Source organism: Rousettus aegyptiacus, unplaced genomic scaffold (assembly GCF_014176215.1).
Source record: "Rousettus aegyptiacus isolate mRouAeg1 unplaced genomic scaffold, mRouAeg1.p scaffold_m13_p_4, whole genome shotgun sequence".
NCBI lineage: Eukaryota > Metazoa > Chordata > Mammalia > Chiroptera > Pteropodidae > Rousettus > Rousettus aegyptiacus.
Window position 1 is genome coordinate 116,096,190 of NW_023416307.1, and position 16,356 is coordinate 116,112,545.

Sequence of the window (16,356 nt, forward strand, 5' to 3'; positions counted from 1 at the left end):
CTTAAGGGGTGCCTGTCCTCATCTTCACACCAGGCCACCAGCAGTCAGTCAGTAGCTTACACTCAGGGACTCTGCTGATGAGGAGGACTCAGGTGACCGACTAGTCTTGACTTCTTTCACCCAGGGAGGAAGATGACTAGAGTGCACCCTAATCTATACCAATGAGGTATGTTTCACTGCCACGAGCATTCCATTGGGCAGACAGGGAAGACCAGGACAAGGGGACAGTTGTGGACTGGTGAGGATTCCAGAGTGAAGCAGAGTCCAGGTGTCTGCCATCAAACGGAGGGGATGGACTAGGGACACTCAAAGCCCAGATTGGCCTGTTAGGAGGACAAGGCTCTGCTCTCACAGATAAAGGTATAGTAGAATGACATGGCAGGCGAGCAGCTTGCTTTATGGACATGACCTCATCTGTTCACTCTGCCTGCCTACCCACCCCCAGCTGATAAGAATCTGGTGCTGTTTCCTGTAGTCCAAGGGTCTCAGACAATGGTGTGAACGGCTGGCCCTACTGGAAAGGACATTGTTCAAGGAAGAAAAATAACACACCAGCACAAAGCTAGGGCAGGACCTGTCTAAATGTAAGGGTCTGTTTACAAATCTATGATTTCCAAGGGGAGGAACACAATGAGAAATTATTTTTGGTGAGGCTGGAGTCCCCTCTAGAATGCTCCTGGGGCTGGGGTTGGCTTTGATGACCCAGGCAGGTCTCAGATGCTCTGAGAGGGATGGACACTGATGGCTCAATGCCTTCCTGTTTATCAGGGGTGTACATGTAGGGCAGGGTCAAGGAACAAATCTAAACCAAAGATGAGGGGGAGGAGCTCCTGGGCCTCACTTTTTTCGTTCTGGGTCTCCACTGCCCCACTGCTCAGGGACCCCAGGACTGGAGGAGGTTTACTAGGGAGAAGGGAGGACAAATTTTCTGCTTTTTGTTTTCTGAAAAACATCAACTCTTTGGTTTATGGCCTCAAGCCTCCATGTTGCTTTTTGGGGGGAAAGAAAAAGTGTACAAGGCACAAGATGCTTGCAAATAACTGACTCCTGGAATGATGTTCCGTGGCTTAATCATTAGGGCACCTTCTCACACCTAGGGCCCTCCATGATGCTGCAACTCACCCCAAGCAAGCCTGGGAGCACATGGATGCAGTATTCCTGGGGTCAGGGCCAGCATAGGTGCTGTTTCTCATAACGGCCTTCCACCCTGCTCACATGTCGTTAGAGCTTTTAAACCACCACCCAGAGGCCCCAATGTCAATGTGAATGTGGTAGGAGGGTGGGGCAGAAGAAAAATAGAACTGTATCATCCATTCACCTTGGGACTGGCAGTCCCTAGTTTCAGGGATGAGAGGAGGGCAGCTGGGGTTAGAATGGCCATTTGGGGTCTGGAGAGATCATGAAGGCAATCCTGTCTGAGGATTTGACTTGCAACGGAAATGTCATTAGTAATTCTCATACTAATTTCTAAACCTGACAGGAGTACACTTTATGAATAAATCTGAACAAGTGAAGAGCAGTAAATCCTGTGGAATAGCAAAATAGGAGCAAGCTTTTCATTAGCCACTTAACCTTCCATGTTAACAATGCCCTCTGGTGTTTCAGAGCAAAACAACAGGCTTACGAATAGGGTATGAGCACATTCATCAATTCAGTAGACATCAAATTTCCTCTGAATGTAGGGCCCCAAGCCAGACATGAGGGGAAGGAAGGTTAATAAGACGGACAGGTTCCTGTCTGTAAGGGGCTTCCAATCTAGTGGGAGAGACAGATCAACAACTGTAGGATCAGATAGAGAACGGCGTGGACTATAATAGGGGTATGAACAGAGTCCAGTGAGAGTACCCAGGATGAAGAAATGGACCTTATGGTGGGCTCGATAAATTGAAGATAGAGGTTAGGGCTCTTTAGACTGTGAACCCCACGCTCAGGGCCCTGTATTCCATGGTAGCTAGGGTGGAGTTCCCGGGGGTGGGGTGCCCTGGGAGATGCAGCTGTGTGGGACCATTTGTGGAAGGCCTTAGATGCCAATCTCAGTGGGGGTCATCTTAAGTAAATAGCTAACAAATGTTTTATGATAATTAGCAGAAGGGAAAGGGGTGGCTGTGTCAGCAAAGCAAATGGACACAGGAAACTATGCAGAGAGAAGGCTTTTGCTGCAGTCCTGTGAGGCGCAGGGCTCCAAGTGGAGTCCTGGCAGTGGCATGGAGAAGAAAGCAAGCATTAGAAAAGTAGGCAAACTGACAAGAAAGAGAGTGGTTGAGAATTAAAGGAAGCAGAAGTCAATTCTGAAGTTTCTGGCCCTACTTTATAGTTCCTATAAAGGTAAGGATTAGAGGAAAGAGAGTAGGTATTTTGGGGAATTTTTATTAACAGCTATTTTTACCCTCTCCAAGTGAAGTACTTGTTCTAAGTCCTAAGCTATAAAATAGTAGTTAATTCTAATAGACACATCATTTGTGAGGACAGATATTTAAAATATACAAGATGAGCCTTGGGCATCACTTAGTGCCAAAAAGTAAAGTACTCAAACAAAACAAAACAAAACAAAACACAATAATGATGATATGTGAAAGGACACAGGAGCTCCGAATGGCCAAAGCCAGAACAAATTGAGCAACAAAATAAATGAAGCAGTATTGGATTATAACCCAAGATAATAGTATACATATCTATGAGTCCATATTGATACGAACAAGTGATTGACTAAACAATCAAACAGACAAACAAACTTGGAGAGAATAGGTAAATCTCCTATGCAGAAGAATCTCAAATAATTTATGTAGATACTCTGTCTTCAAGGAAGGAGAGGGCATAAGTTCCCACTCGTTCATTGTGGGCTATACAGAGTAACTTCCTTCCAAATGGTACAATATGGACAGGGGGGGGGGAGGTAAAGGAGTAACTTCATGGTGGAGAAACCTGACAAACGCTACTTTGGACAGATGATTGGGATCAACATCAACAGAGGTAAGTCATGTTGATAGTATATAACTTCGATGTGATGTGACAAAAATGACTCTTTACCTGTGTGATCTTTCTCCCCCAAATTCATAACTTTGGCCTAATCATAAAAAAGAAAAATCAGACAAATTCAAATTGAAAGGCAGTCTACAAAATGTCTGACTAGTACTCAGAACTATCAAAGCCATCAAAACCAAGGAAATCTGACAAACTGTTATAGCCAAGGTGAACCTAAGGAGACAGACATGACAATTCAACACAATGTGGCATTCTGGATGAGATCTAGAATAGAAAACAGACATTAGGTAAAAACTAAGGAAATCTGAATAAATGATGGGCTTTAGATAATAACGATGTATCAGTAATGGTTCATCAATTGTGACAAATGTACCACACTAATGTAAGATGTTACTAAGGGAGGAAACTGGGTTTGGGATATTATGGGGACTTCTTATACAATTTTCACAATTTTTCTGTAAATCTAAAACTATCCCAAATTAAAAGTTTATTAAAAAAAAAAAAACTTATTTAGTAGAGAATGACTGATCAGGCCCAGATGATGAATAGAACATTTCAAAGTCCATTTCCAGCCTACTAGAATGAAATTGGCTATTAATATCAATGGAAAGTAAAGGTATAAAGATTAAGACATTTAATAAGTGTGTGTGTGTGTGTGTGTGTGTGTGTGTGTGTGTGTGTGTACATATGTACGTGCCAACTGCACACAGAAGTCAGGCAGTTGAATGTCTGGGTGACAAAATACACCCCTTGTCCCCACTACTTCTGCCACAAGCTCCACCTCCCACCCACAGCAGCTGGAGTACAAAGAGCACTGTTGGGAGACCATTATTTTCAGTTAAGATGGTTCTCATACTTTAGTATAGAAGTGTGTCTATATGTCTATAAGTATGTTATCTGTCCAATGTAGTGTTTGTCAGGTTTCTCCATCATGAAGATCATGAAGTTACTCCTTTACCTCCCCCCTGCCTGACTTTCCATATTGTACCATTTGGAAGGAAGTTATACTCCGTATAGCCCACATGGACTCTTTTAAAAGGAAAAGATACTATCCCAGATGTCTGAGAATATTCTTGGAGATCCAAGTTATAGAAACTTTAGATTAAAAAACTGAAGTCTTAACCTTGAAAGTGTCTCAGTTGTGAACGATCATTGCAAGAGTGGAGTCTTTTAGAATGGCAAAATATTTGTTTTTGAAATGAAAATCTACAATTTAAAATTTCTCATGTCACTTGTAGAGCTCTGACAAAGTGTCCCTGGATGCCTAGGGTAGGAAGCACAGCACTAAGTCATCAAACCCATGGGAGAGAAAAAGAAGAAAAAGGCATAGTCATGCGGAGGCCTGGGATGATAGCTGTATGGTAGGCCCCAGGAACAGCCAACTTAGAAGGAGGCTCGAGAAGGCAGATCTTCCAGAAAAGACCTGCAACTGATAGGGAGCTGATGTTCGGCCTATGAGGAAAATTATATTTCGAGGCAATTAATCATGTAGAACATTTGAGAGGAATTATCATAGGCATATAGCAAATAAAAAAAGAGGCATGTCTTCATTTCAGTGAAAAACAAAACAAAAAAACAATATATAAGAGAGGAATAATCATAGTATACTGCCTTACTCAATAGTAGACAGCATATACATAGTCATAGCAATGTAAACACTGAAGGTTAATTTAACAAAAATTGTGATGTAATTACAAAAGGTAAAGAGAATGAGAATGGGAAGCTTTAAATGTGCTATATCTTTATGTAACATAAAGGAAGTCAATAATGTCTAAGTTTAATAAATCAAGAAATGGCTAAAAAAGTAAAAAGTCATTGCCTTTAAAGTGTAGGCCTGGGGGTAAGGAAGAGTGAGTCAAGAGACTGTTTTTCATCATAAGCCTTTTAGTACTTCTTAAAATTTTTAAAGTCTATGTTACTTTGCCTATATACTTTGATAACAACAAAAAGACACAAGTTACATCCCGCCCCGCCTCCGTTGTGTGATTCCAAGTGAAATCTGGTCAAATCTGAAGGTGATCACTGTACGTGACTTGATGTGAGTCTCCAGGGGTCAGCAACATTTGAACCAAGAGCCCCATCCTCTGTCGTTAGCGAGACCCAGTGAGACTTTGAGAACTCAACATCTGGCAATGGTCCTGAGTTTCCCCTGCTAATCCAAATCCCACAAAATCATTAAAACACATAAATATAAGATAGGTTCTATTTAATTCCTCCCAAGATTGTCAGTCAGATTCTCAGCCCAGCTGCCTTGCTTAATTTAATGGTCCTGACCTGGCTCCCTTACCCAGTGGGAATGCTGGAGCCACTGGGTGGCTGTGCGGAGGTGTATCCTCACTCATGCTCTAAAGATTTGCTAAAGACCGCGCCGCCTAGAGTGAGCGCCTAGAGTGAGCGTGTCAGTTCCTGGCCGGTTTGAGCCCAAGGCTCCAAGCCTTGCAAAAGTGTCCTATTCTCAAGTCCAATGTAGACTCCTTTGCTGCTTACCTCCCTATGAGAACCTATATGTTTATTTGCACAATAATGAAATCTCTGTCCCTGTAAAGTCGATTTCCTTACAAACGGCTTTCCTCCAAAGCAACATGTCTATGTTCTAAGTTGAAAGTTCTATATTTAAGTTGCTGAATTTTATAGATTAGAAGTGTGGTTTTCCTATTTCCTCACTCTACCCTCCAGACTCCTTAGTGTTCTAGATAAAATCCAGAGTGAGTTTTTAAGGAGACACCAATGAAGAGAAAGCCTTTATTTGCATAACAAATGTGGGTGAAGTAAAAAGAGGCACCGGAGAACCAGATTAAGGTGAAAGAATCTCAGTGGAAGGAGGAAAAGGGGCCCTTTGGGACCAGGCAGAAAGCAGAGGTGCTATCACAGCAATACACATATTCCTTGTTGACATCTGGAAGGCTTTGTCCTCGCGCTCCCCTGGGACTTCTCTTTCCTTGGTTCATAGTCTTGCTGCTGGCCCCCTTTCCTTGTTTCACAGTTCCAAAGTATTCCCTCCCCCAAGCCCAATGGAGGACCACAGCTCTGTACCCAAATATGCTTGGCAGCAACTACTCATAAACTGTTACTTGGATTTTTTTGCAGCTTTTAGTGATTTTGACACCCTAGGACCGCCTGGAGTGGCCCCTCCTGCCACCAGAGGACTCTGGTTTCTCTAATATGGAAGGTCCTGGCCAATCAGTCCAAGAAAGGTCCAGATTCTCTTCCAGGCTGGTGTCTCTGCAGGAATGCCTCCTAGAGTAGAAGGTGCTGCTGCAGCAGGAAATGCCACCTGAGTTTTCAGGTATATAGTCTGTGGTGAAAGAAAGGTGGGAGAGGAAAACTCAACCCTCTTTCTCTCCCAGGCACAGATCCTTAAGCCCCTCCCTAGCTACTTTCCTTCTCAAACTAAAGGCACCACTAAGTCTCCATCTGGTGGCATGCCCTCCTCCTTTCCAGGGACCACCCCATCCCCAGTTCTTAGACCAGAGCATTCCTCAGTTTCACCTGTGGCTTCAGCCGAAGTTGTGCACTCCTCACACTCCCATTTCTTACTGTTGGATCTAAGAAAGGAGCAGTCCCTATGGGTTCCATGGGATCCACATGTAGCACACAGAATGAGGCTCCACCTCCTATAGGAAGACAGGGAAGGGTTGTGAGCACAAATATAATACTAACTACCACTCTTGCTACAAGCTAGGCCTTTGCCGAGGGCTTCCGAGACAATTTTTTACTATACATTTTACCCGTGACAAATGTGTGACTGAGTGCTGATCCCACAACCCCACAGTCAGGCACAGATACTTGAAAAGGATTTGGAAAGAAATTGTTCCTGAACGTATCTCCACTGGGCACAAGGAAAAGCAGACCCTGCAGAGAAACTTATTCACATGCACATGACCTGCAGGCTGCTCAAGAATGTTACTTAGCAATTGTGTTCACCTGAGGTCTACAAACAAAAGTGAATATCTTGCTCCTAATAACTGTGCCAAGGTCTAAGCCTAAGATGGCACTGATGAGAGACCTCTTTAGCCAGAAGCCTTTCCCTACCCTTCATCCTCAAAGCTGTCTCTGCCTTGTTCATGCAGACAGATGGGGGCATCACAATGCTGATAATGCTGATACAACTCTGAGAAAGCCCCTGGCTCGAGTTCCCAGGCAGCATCTCTACAGTGGGAGAAAAAATGAGTGAGGGACACATAAAGGGTTGGTGAAACCTTTGTACACCTGAGAGGATCTAGGAAGAACTCAAACTAGCAGAGCTAAAGAGTTCAATAGGTTGCCTGAAAAATTTCAGCAAGGTTGGGCAGTCCTGGCAGTGGGAGAGGGTTGAAGCAGGATGAGTGGAACATGGGGGTTCTTTAGTTCCACACTGGAATTCAAGAGCCCCTTCCAAAGGAATTCTGATCCTCAAAGCATCCTTTTCTGAAACATGCCTTACATCCCCCCTGCTCCTTTGCTTTTGATAATTGAAAAGTTCTCCCTCCACCCCTCTCTCTTTACCACATAGCAAAGCCTTGGGTGCTTTTTCATTCTCTAAACTATCCTCACACTCATCTCCTCCCTAGAAATAAGGTAACTCATTCTCCAGCTCAATTCCTGCTTTAGAGTTTCCACTACCTGTCTGGAATATGGATTCCCATTCTTAGCATTTCTTGAGGAAACTCTTCTCGATTGTTACAATGTGGACATTTGAAGAAATGCTTTGCTGATGTGTGGGCATATTTCTGTAAGAGAAACATGGAAGACCTTTGTGTTTATAAAAACACTATCTTTTATCACCTTCTTTCCATCCCTGCCCTCATCTCACAAAGAGAATGTAGCTAAGAAAGCTTGACTGGGGATTATGGGAAAAAGAGTTTGGGTGGGTTAGGGTGAGGGCTGCAAATCCAGGTGCCAGACCAGGGATCAAAAGCTCAAGACTGCTACCAGGAGTGCCTTAGCTGTCATCTCTGGCCATGGGGCTTGGCAGGACTGATCCAATAGGGTTCAGGTACCTACATACATGTTTCCCTTTCCCTCCATCCCAGGAAGTAAGGCTGATTTTGAGGCTACTTGAACCATTCTAGGATCAGCTCATTTGCTCTAGCCATTCTGAGGACTTTGCTCAATCTAAATCTTATCATGAAGTGGTCCTACAGGTCACAGGTAACCAAAGAATGGGATGCCTTTCCACTGACTGCCTGAAACCAGCCCTGCATACAGGCCTCCAATGGAGATTGCCTGAGCATCTCCAGGGTGCTTTGAAAGAGAGCAGTTGTGGAAGGTCCCCAGAGTACAGAAAGCCCTACCTGTATGCACTTGCGGTGGTAGATAGTTTGACTACAGCATGGGCTCTGGATATTTTCGACACTTGCTCGGGATAAGTCCTCACAACACAAGATGCAGCTTTCCTCCCCCACATTCCCCCGTTGGATGTCCTGTGTTGGGCGATGTTTTTCACAAAATGATCTGTGGCAGAGTAAATATACTTGGTTTTGATTTGCTGTTGATGCAGTTTTCCAGCTGCCTGGCCTAGGGAGGGTAATCAACCACCCAGGTCGGTGCCCGGTGAACCTCCATGCTCCTGGGGAGGAGGTTGAGGAGGAGGGTGAAGAACAGCCACATGCCTTCTCACAACTGCTCTCCCACTGAGCAAAGCTCCAGGGACTATCTCCACAGCCTCTTGTTTCTGAAAGCCCTTCTTCGTTCTGAGAGACTGTCTAAGAACTGCAGCTGTTCGTAATTTAAGAAGGGGACAGGAAGCAAGAAGTAACCCCTGTGAAATTGCCAAGTCAAGACACTGTTTCTCATTATTGAAGGGAGAGAGAGATTCACTGGTGAATCAAAACAGGCCTGTGAGAACTAGACTCTGATTTCATTAGTGGTTAATTAATAGCAAGTTGCAAAAAAGGCAGCTTGACTTTTTTCCTTCATCACTCACTTGTACTCTCCAAAAAATTGTGAAAGGCAACCCCTTTCTTGGCCACAAGGAAGATGGAAGTTTCTGACGCAATGATCCTTCTGGCAGTTGATGGCAGCTCCCCTTTTCTTGCACACAAAGCAGATCTGCAAATGATATCCCAGGCAGTGCTCAGGGCCCCAAGAAAGACATCTACATAGCATTTTATGGCACATCATTCCATGGAATGGAAATTTTGTGAAGCAACAGCTATTCCCTTTCTTCAGTGGACCTGAAAGCTCTGGGGCTTCAGGTAGTACTGAATTTTTTGTTTTCTCAGGATAGTGCTTAGGATACCACACCCAGAAAAGCATGGAATTTAAGAGAAGGACTAGCTGGGAAATCCAGGAGTCCTTTGACTTCTAATTAGCAATTAGGGAAAAGAACAGAAGCAGAGATAACCAGGGAGATATGAAAAAAGGCCTTGCCCAAAACTCCACTTCCGGGGGATTCTAACCTTTCTAGAAGCCCGGGCTGCCTCTTTTTTGATGTCTTCAGGCAGGAATCCATGGAAACCTTGGTTGGACTGGCCCCTCTGAGGCAGCTTGCTAGATAGGATCTGGGAGGGCAGCAGAACCAGGCTGTCAGCATTGATGATTGGTGAAAAAGTGCAGTGGGGTGAGGACAGAGTAGAAGTAGAGCTTTGTGAAATATATAATGCATTTACAGGGCAATTTACTTAACACAGAGGCTTACATAGCATTAACTATGTGTTGTGTGTTCTAAATGCTTTTCAAATGTGAACTCATTTAATCCTCACAGCAACCTTAAGAGGTAGGTACTATCATTATCCCCATTTTATACAAGAGATTATGTGACTTGCACAAGCCCATAGCACTCCATCACCTGGGCTCTTACCCACCTTTGTATTATGCTGCCTCTTATGTGCTGAGGACTTTGAGGAAACACTCCCTGTGTCATTTTATGCTGTGATATAGATGCTATTGTGATCCTCATCTTACAGAGGATGCCCCTGAGGTGCAGCATGGGAAGTGGCATAGCTGGGGTCACAAAGCAAGGAGGCAGCAGAACTGGCATTAACATTCAGGCCAAGACCTACACTCTTATCCCTCTTGCTTGCCTCCTTGATACAGAATAAATACTTTTCTTGGAGTGTGTTTTTTATAGGAAGGGAATCAGGGCTTTAAAATATCCTGACTATAGTCATTCTGCCTTATAAAGGGGAGGAACTGAACCTTTCTTTAAAAACACACTTTAAAGGGTGTTTTGTTTCCGAAAAGCCCCCAAAGCAAAGTCTAGAGTGGGAAATCAAGGGGAAAAAAAGCTAAATGGTTATATACTCACAAACAGTGTATGTACATGTACAGATGCTGGAAGAATGTCAGCACCCCAGCCCCATCAGAAGAATCTTCCAAAAATATTGGAAAGGGTGCTGGACTTCCTGCAGTAATTGCATATAATGTGAATGGGGGAATTAGGTTTTTTTGTTTGTTTGTTTTAATTTTAATTTTTTAAATTAGATAACTTAAGGACACTTGGATTATACCTGTATGTTCCCAATTAGGTTTAAAACATATCTATTTTAATACTAATTATCTCAGGGCTTTAGGATTATATGAGTGATTCCTGTTTTATTTATACTTTTGAGTATTATTATTTTCTACAACGAGCATCTATTATTTCTATAAACAGAAAAATCAACAGTGAAAATTTGAAACAATCTAAATGTCCTTTAATAGAGGTTTGTACTTTTTAGCATAGCCGTACCATGGAATATCAATGAGCTATTAAAAATCAATATGTTCTATATAGAATGATCTCCATAAGTACATGAGGTGAAAAAAGCACAAAATACAAATACAAAATACAGTATACAGTATTTTTATTTTTATGTTGAAAATGTATATGATTATAAATGCACTGAAATTAACTGAGACCTGACATCAAAACCAGACAGGACTTACCAGAGAGGAAAATCACAGACCAATCTTTCTCATGAGCACAGATATAAAAATGAAACAAAGTATTAACAAATTGAATCCAGCACCATATGAAAAGGATAATAATATATCATGGCCAACAGGGTTTATATAAAAAATGTAAGGTTAGTTGAAGAATTCAGTCGATGTAAAAAATCACATTAACAAAATTAAGGGGGAAAATCATAATCATGTCAATAGATGCAGAAAAAGCCTTTGACAAAATTCATGATACGCTTAGCACACTAGAAATAAAAGGAACCTCTTTAATCTAATGAAAAGCATCTATGTAAAACCTACGACATCATATTTTAATGGTGAAACATTGGATACTGTCCTCTGATGTTGGGAACAAGACAAGGATATTCACTCACAATAACTTCCATGCAACACTAGATTGAAGATCCTAGCTAGTACAATAAGGGAAGAAGAAGATTTAAAAAACCTAAAGGTTGGGAAGAAAAAGTAAAACTGTCTTTATTCACACACGACATGACTATGTACACAGGAAAGTCTAAGGCATTAACAAACAAACAAACAAAAAATGAAACAAAAAAACTACTGAACTAATAAGTGAATTTAACAAGATTGCAGGATATAAAATAAATATACAAAAATGAATTGCATTTCTATATACTAGCAACAAACTTGAAAATGAAATTATAAAATACCATTTACAACAGTATAAAATCACAAAATGTTTAGAAATACATTTAACAAAAGATGTGTAATTCTTCAGTTAAAAAAAAACAATGCTAATATTTATTTTAAAAGATCCAAATAAATGGTAAAATATATCATGTTCATGGATTGGAAGATTCAATATTGCTTGTTCATTCTTCTCAAATTGATCTATAAATTCAACTACATCCCCATCACAATCCCAAACCAGGTTTATTTAAAAAAGAAAAATTTGAAGCTAACTATAAAATTTATATGGAAAAGGACCTGACAGCCAAAACTATCTTGGAAAATATTGCAAAACTTACAGTACTTAATTTCAAGACACTATAAAGCTACAATAACAAAGACAGTATTATATTGTGTAAGGATCAATGCACAGATCAATGACATAAAATAGATCATCCAAATGCACTGATACTATGGTCAACTGATTTTGAAAAAGGCACTGAGATAATTCAACGGATAGGCAAAGATTTCTTGGGACACACATAAAAGAAAAATTGATAAACTGGACTTCATCAAAATTAAAAACTTTTGTTCCTTGAAAGTCATCATTAAGAAAATGAAAAGGCAAGCCATATGTTGGCAGAAAACAGTTACAATACACATATCTGAAAAAGATTTGTACCCAGAATATACAGAGCTCTAAGAACTCAATCAGACCAAAAAAAAAACCAAAAACCAATTTTTAAAATAGACAAAATATTAGTATAGACACTTCATAAAAGAAAGTATGTGAAAGGCCAATAAGCACATGAAAAGAAGCTCAACATCTTAAGTCATCAGAGGAATGCAAATTAAAACCACAATGAGATATCAATACACACCCAGTAAAATGGCTAAAATTAAAAAGACTTGACAATATCAAGTTCTGGCAAGACTACTGTGCAGCTAGAACTTCATAAGTTGCTAGCAGGAGTATAAACTGGACAACCACTTTGAAAAGTGACTTGGCAACTTTGCATGAAGTTAAATATATAGTTAGCATACAACCAGTAATCCTACTCCCAGACATTTGTTCAAGAGAAGTGAAAACATGTGTTCACAAAAAAGACTTGTGCATGAATGTTCACTGATAACCCCTAAATGGAAATAATTCAAATGTCCATCGACAAGTGGAAAAATAAGTACATTATAATATATTCATGCAACAGAATACTACCAGGCAATAAAAAGGCACAAGATGTGACATGTGCAATAACATGGATCAATCTCCGAAACATTGCGTTGAGTGAAAGAAGCCAGACACAAAAGAGTGCAAACTGTATGATTCAATTTATATGAAGCATAAGAATAGGCAAAAGTAATCAATAGATCAGAGCAGTGATTGTCTCTGAGGGGATTGACTAAAAGCAGGCAGGAGGGAACATTCTAGGATGATGAAAATATTTTGATTAGGACAGTGTTTACGTGGGGATATACATATCCCTATGATATATGGTTATCAAAACCCATCAAACTGTACACTTAACATGGGATTTGCTTCTGGGGAGAGGGAGAAGGATGGGAAATATTGCTTTGGGAAAAGACTTTATTGTTCATACTTTATACAGCTAGGATTTTATATCAGGTACATATTACTATATAAAAATCAAAAAAAAAAAAGCTATTAGGGAAAACAAATAAACAAAAAACAGGGCTATGGAACTGAGACTGGATGCAAAAACAGAATAGACCGTACAGCAAAAGTCATGGAACATTCAAAGCAAAGGGGCCTTATACTCACAAGACAGAAATAGTGCACGCTGAGATCATCTTTTTGAAGAAATTCCCCTAATTTTTCGGGATCCCCAGGTTCTTGAAGGCATAGTCGGCACACTGGAAGAAAAGAATGTTAAGAATTCACTTTGAGAACATAACCATCTAAGTTTGAGGAGGAGTAGAGTATTGGGAAGAGAGCCATTTTGACAGGGAGGGAGGTTGAGATGAAGGGTTATTTGGTATCAACTAAGTTTTTATATAATTTCGGATGCATCTGAATGAGTTGGCTCCAACAACTCACTTCATTGTTTTGTCTTAAATGGCCTTAATTAACTTGTTTCTTGAACTTTGGTTGTGATATTCAAAAATTACAGACCCTGAGTTCTTCAGCATCTTAGAAAATCTAGGAAGGAAATAGGGTTGACAGTGAGAGGAACAAGTTTGTTGCCCTACACAAGTGGTCTTTGCTGACGATGGGAGGCAACAGCTGAACAGAACCTCCAGTCTTTCTTACCAGGCCCTGAAGATGACTTCCTCTGGATTGCCCTCCTTGTCTTGGTAGACTTTCTATACGAGGAAGAAGTAGAATGTAGTCTTTAAGGATCCTGTCAATATCCCCTGCAACATTTCCCTCAAAATGCCATCCATGAGTTTGATGAAGTACCAAAATACCTAAAGGCTAAGATACATTTCTTTTGCTATTTCATATTTTTTGAAAGGACAAAACATACCCCCTAAAATGTGTTAATTATGTGAGATCTTAACCATCTTCTTGTTCCTGGTGTCAGTATTGCACGTGTTGACTGAATAAATGCAGGAACAAACCCCTTTTACTCTTTTACTATTTCCTCTATCACCTACTCTGAATTTTGAGTGGTATCACATCTCTAAAGCATAATAAAATGATACTAAAATTAATTAAGAATTTCCTATTGCTAGACATTATTCTTGGCTCTTTACATGTATTAGTTCGATGACTCTACAGAATGTTCTAAAAAGTGGGTGCTATTATTATGCATATTTTCCAGATGCAGAAACTGAGGCATAAAGAACTGAAGTAACCCATCCCAAGTCACCTAGTTAGCAAGTGTTGGAGCCAGGATATGAACCTAGGCAGCAGGGTTCCAGAGCCAGCACTTTGCTACTAGGGATAGCCCTGAGAGGATAGTACCCTACCTTAATCGTTGACATTCTTTCTTTTCTTTTATAGCCTTCATTCGTTGCTTCCTCTCTCTCCTATCTTGAATCCTTCTGTACTAATATGAGGACAGTACAGGCTCTTCTAGCTATAAAAACAAATAGGGCTTGGTCAGAAATTTAATTCTGAAATTGGCTATCAAGTTTCACGGAGTCAAAGCAAAAGTACAGTTCAGTTCCCAACCCATATGACAGAATATAAGGGACTCACCATCAATGCTAGTAATAGCCAATAATTATTAAATCATGTCAAGAACTGTTCTAGACATTTTACATGTGTCAACTCACAAGCCCCCCCCCCTCCTCATGCAGCAGGTGCCATTATTATTATCCCTATTTTCAAGATGAGAAGACTGAAGCACAGGGAGGCACTTGCCCAAGGTCAGAGGTACTGCTATCACATAGCAGTATAAGAACTTAGAACCACTGCTGGAACTAGCTAAATGGTTGTTTTCTTTGTGCCTACTAAATGCATGAGGTAGCACTCAAGAAAAAAGGTTCCTTTTGCCCCTAAGTATGGGTGCCTTGATTCTACCTAGTTAAAGCTAGACAAGCTAGTTCTTTCCTAGGAAAAGGGATTTCAGCTGCCTGAAACAACAACTCCCTCTAGTGAGAGACAAGAAATAACACTGAGAAATCACCAGTTGGCTCCTATCACTTTTCACCAGGCTCAAATGGCCATTGAGGTTTGGTCTGTTCTCAACTTTTGTCTAGCTCTCCAAATATGAAGACGCCCTGACACCCCTCCCCTCATCAATGTTAGCAGACTACAAATGTACCGTTTTCATTAGTTAGGGGGGGAAACCCCTGAAAATGAAGGGGGACAAAATAAGTAGAATCACTCCCAAAGAGAGGACTGTGTTTAGTCAGGGGAGAGGACAGCATTTCCTAGAATTGAGTGAATCAAGTCACTCAAGGGACACACACTCCAACAACCATGTCCTTACTGTACAGCCGGAGAGTGTGAACTTCTTTTGTGGCTTTCAACTGTTCTGTATAAATACAACCACTAAGGCAACTAAGGCTATACTGCCCTTTCTTTCTTTGTTTGCTCCATCTCCTCTCCTAACCCATGAGTCGCATCTGTAGAAGCAATGGCATGAGATGGCTTCTTACACAGCAAAAGCACTTGGACAGGCTGGAAGAGACAGAAGGGCGTGCACTAGGGGATCCACTTGAGCTGAATACTAAGCAGTTCCAAGTTGCTGGGGAAATCCTGTCTAGCAATAGAAATAAAACCTTGAAACTCCGATTCTTTGCATCGCTGGACGAAGACGTTCCTTGAATGGGGTTCTATGCACACTGGGTTACAGGAAAGGCAACAATCTTCAAAGCATTTGAGGAGGGGCGATACAAAGGCGGGCTTCCACAAGCAGATTTCCTAACCGAGCGGATGCTCTCTTGAAACGGTTACCAAGCTGTTTCGCTGGATAAGCGTTGGGTCAAAGCTTGAGAAAATTAAAAATAAATAAGCGTGTTCGGCCTCACCGCCGCAAGAAAAAACAGTGATTTATTTGGAAAATATGTGTCGGTGTGGCCACAACTGAACCCGAGGTAACAGCCAGAGAAGGGGCTCAAGGAGCATTCCGCAGATGCCAGAGCAGGACCATGTCGCACCTGCCGGGAGGCTGGTGCGGGGCTGGACCGAAGGTCGCCTCGGCCGCTCACTCCTCACGGTAGCGCACGGGGTCTCCCACCCAGTTGTTGCCGAGGGCGCCGCTGTTCTGGAGCTTTATTCGTTGTAGCTACCTCACGAGCGGCCGCCCCACGCGGTGACAGCGCTGGCGAACGGGGCGAGCGCGAGCGAGGGTCAGGTCACGTGGCCTGCGACGCAGAGAGAATACGGCTGCGGCGACCACCGCGACGCCGACAGTTGGCAGAACGGGACGGGCGCGCGCTAACGGCCGCGCGCGCGCCTTTCCTTTCGTC

The 16,356-nt window shown here is 41.8% G+C and overlaps 1 protein-coding gene across 2 annotated transcripts; it reads right to left on the minus strand.

Annotated features, from left to right (window-relative positions):
* Positions 1–5,540: 5,540 nt before the first annotated feature.
* PHF7 (PHD finger protein 7) lies at positions 5,541–16,354 on the minus strand. Of its 2 annotated transcripts, XM_036219443.1 has the most exons (11): positions 15,544–16,354; positions 14,407–14,516; positions 13,745–13,797; positions 13,256–13,347; positions 9,363–9,464; positions 8,888–9,012; positions 8,256–8,415; positions 7,585–7,691; positions 7,015–7,131; positions 6,472–6,596; positions 5,541–6,277 (listed from the first exon to the last, which is right to left on the minus strand). In XM_036219443.1, the coding sequence occupies exons 2-11, from the start codon at positions 14,445–14,447 to the stop codon at positions 6,090–6,092; spliced, it is 1,110 nt and encodes a 369-aa protein (XP_036075336.1). In that variant the 5' UTR covers positions 14,448–14,516; positions 15,544–16,354; the 3' UTR covers positions 5,541–6,089. The 2 variants fall into 2 exon arrangements, with proteins under 2 accessions (XP_036075336.1, XP_015977376.1); XM_016121890.2 differs by lacking the exon at positions 7,015–7,131 and having other exon boundaries at positions 14,407–16,354.
* Between the last annotated feature and the right edge of the window lie 2 nt (positions 16,355–16,356).

What these genes read in the sequence shown, in the direction of transcription:
- PHF7 (XM_036219443.1), bottom strand. Translation starts at nt 14,447, where the DNA reads ATGAAGGCTATAAAAGAAAAGAAAGAATGTCAACGATTAAG. An exon ending in CAGCCCGGGCTTCTAGAAAG is followed by an intron (nt 9,013 to 9,362) that starts GTTAGAATCCCC and finishes TATCATTTGCAG; the next exon opens with ATCTGCTTTGTGTGCAAGAA. An exon ending in AACTTCGGCTGAAGCCACAG is followed by an intron (nt 6,278 to 6,471) that starts GTGAAACTGAGG and finishes CTTTCACCACAG; the next exon opens with ACTATATACCTGAAAACTCA.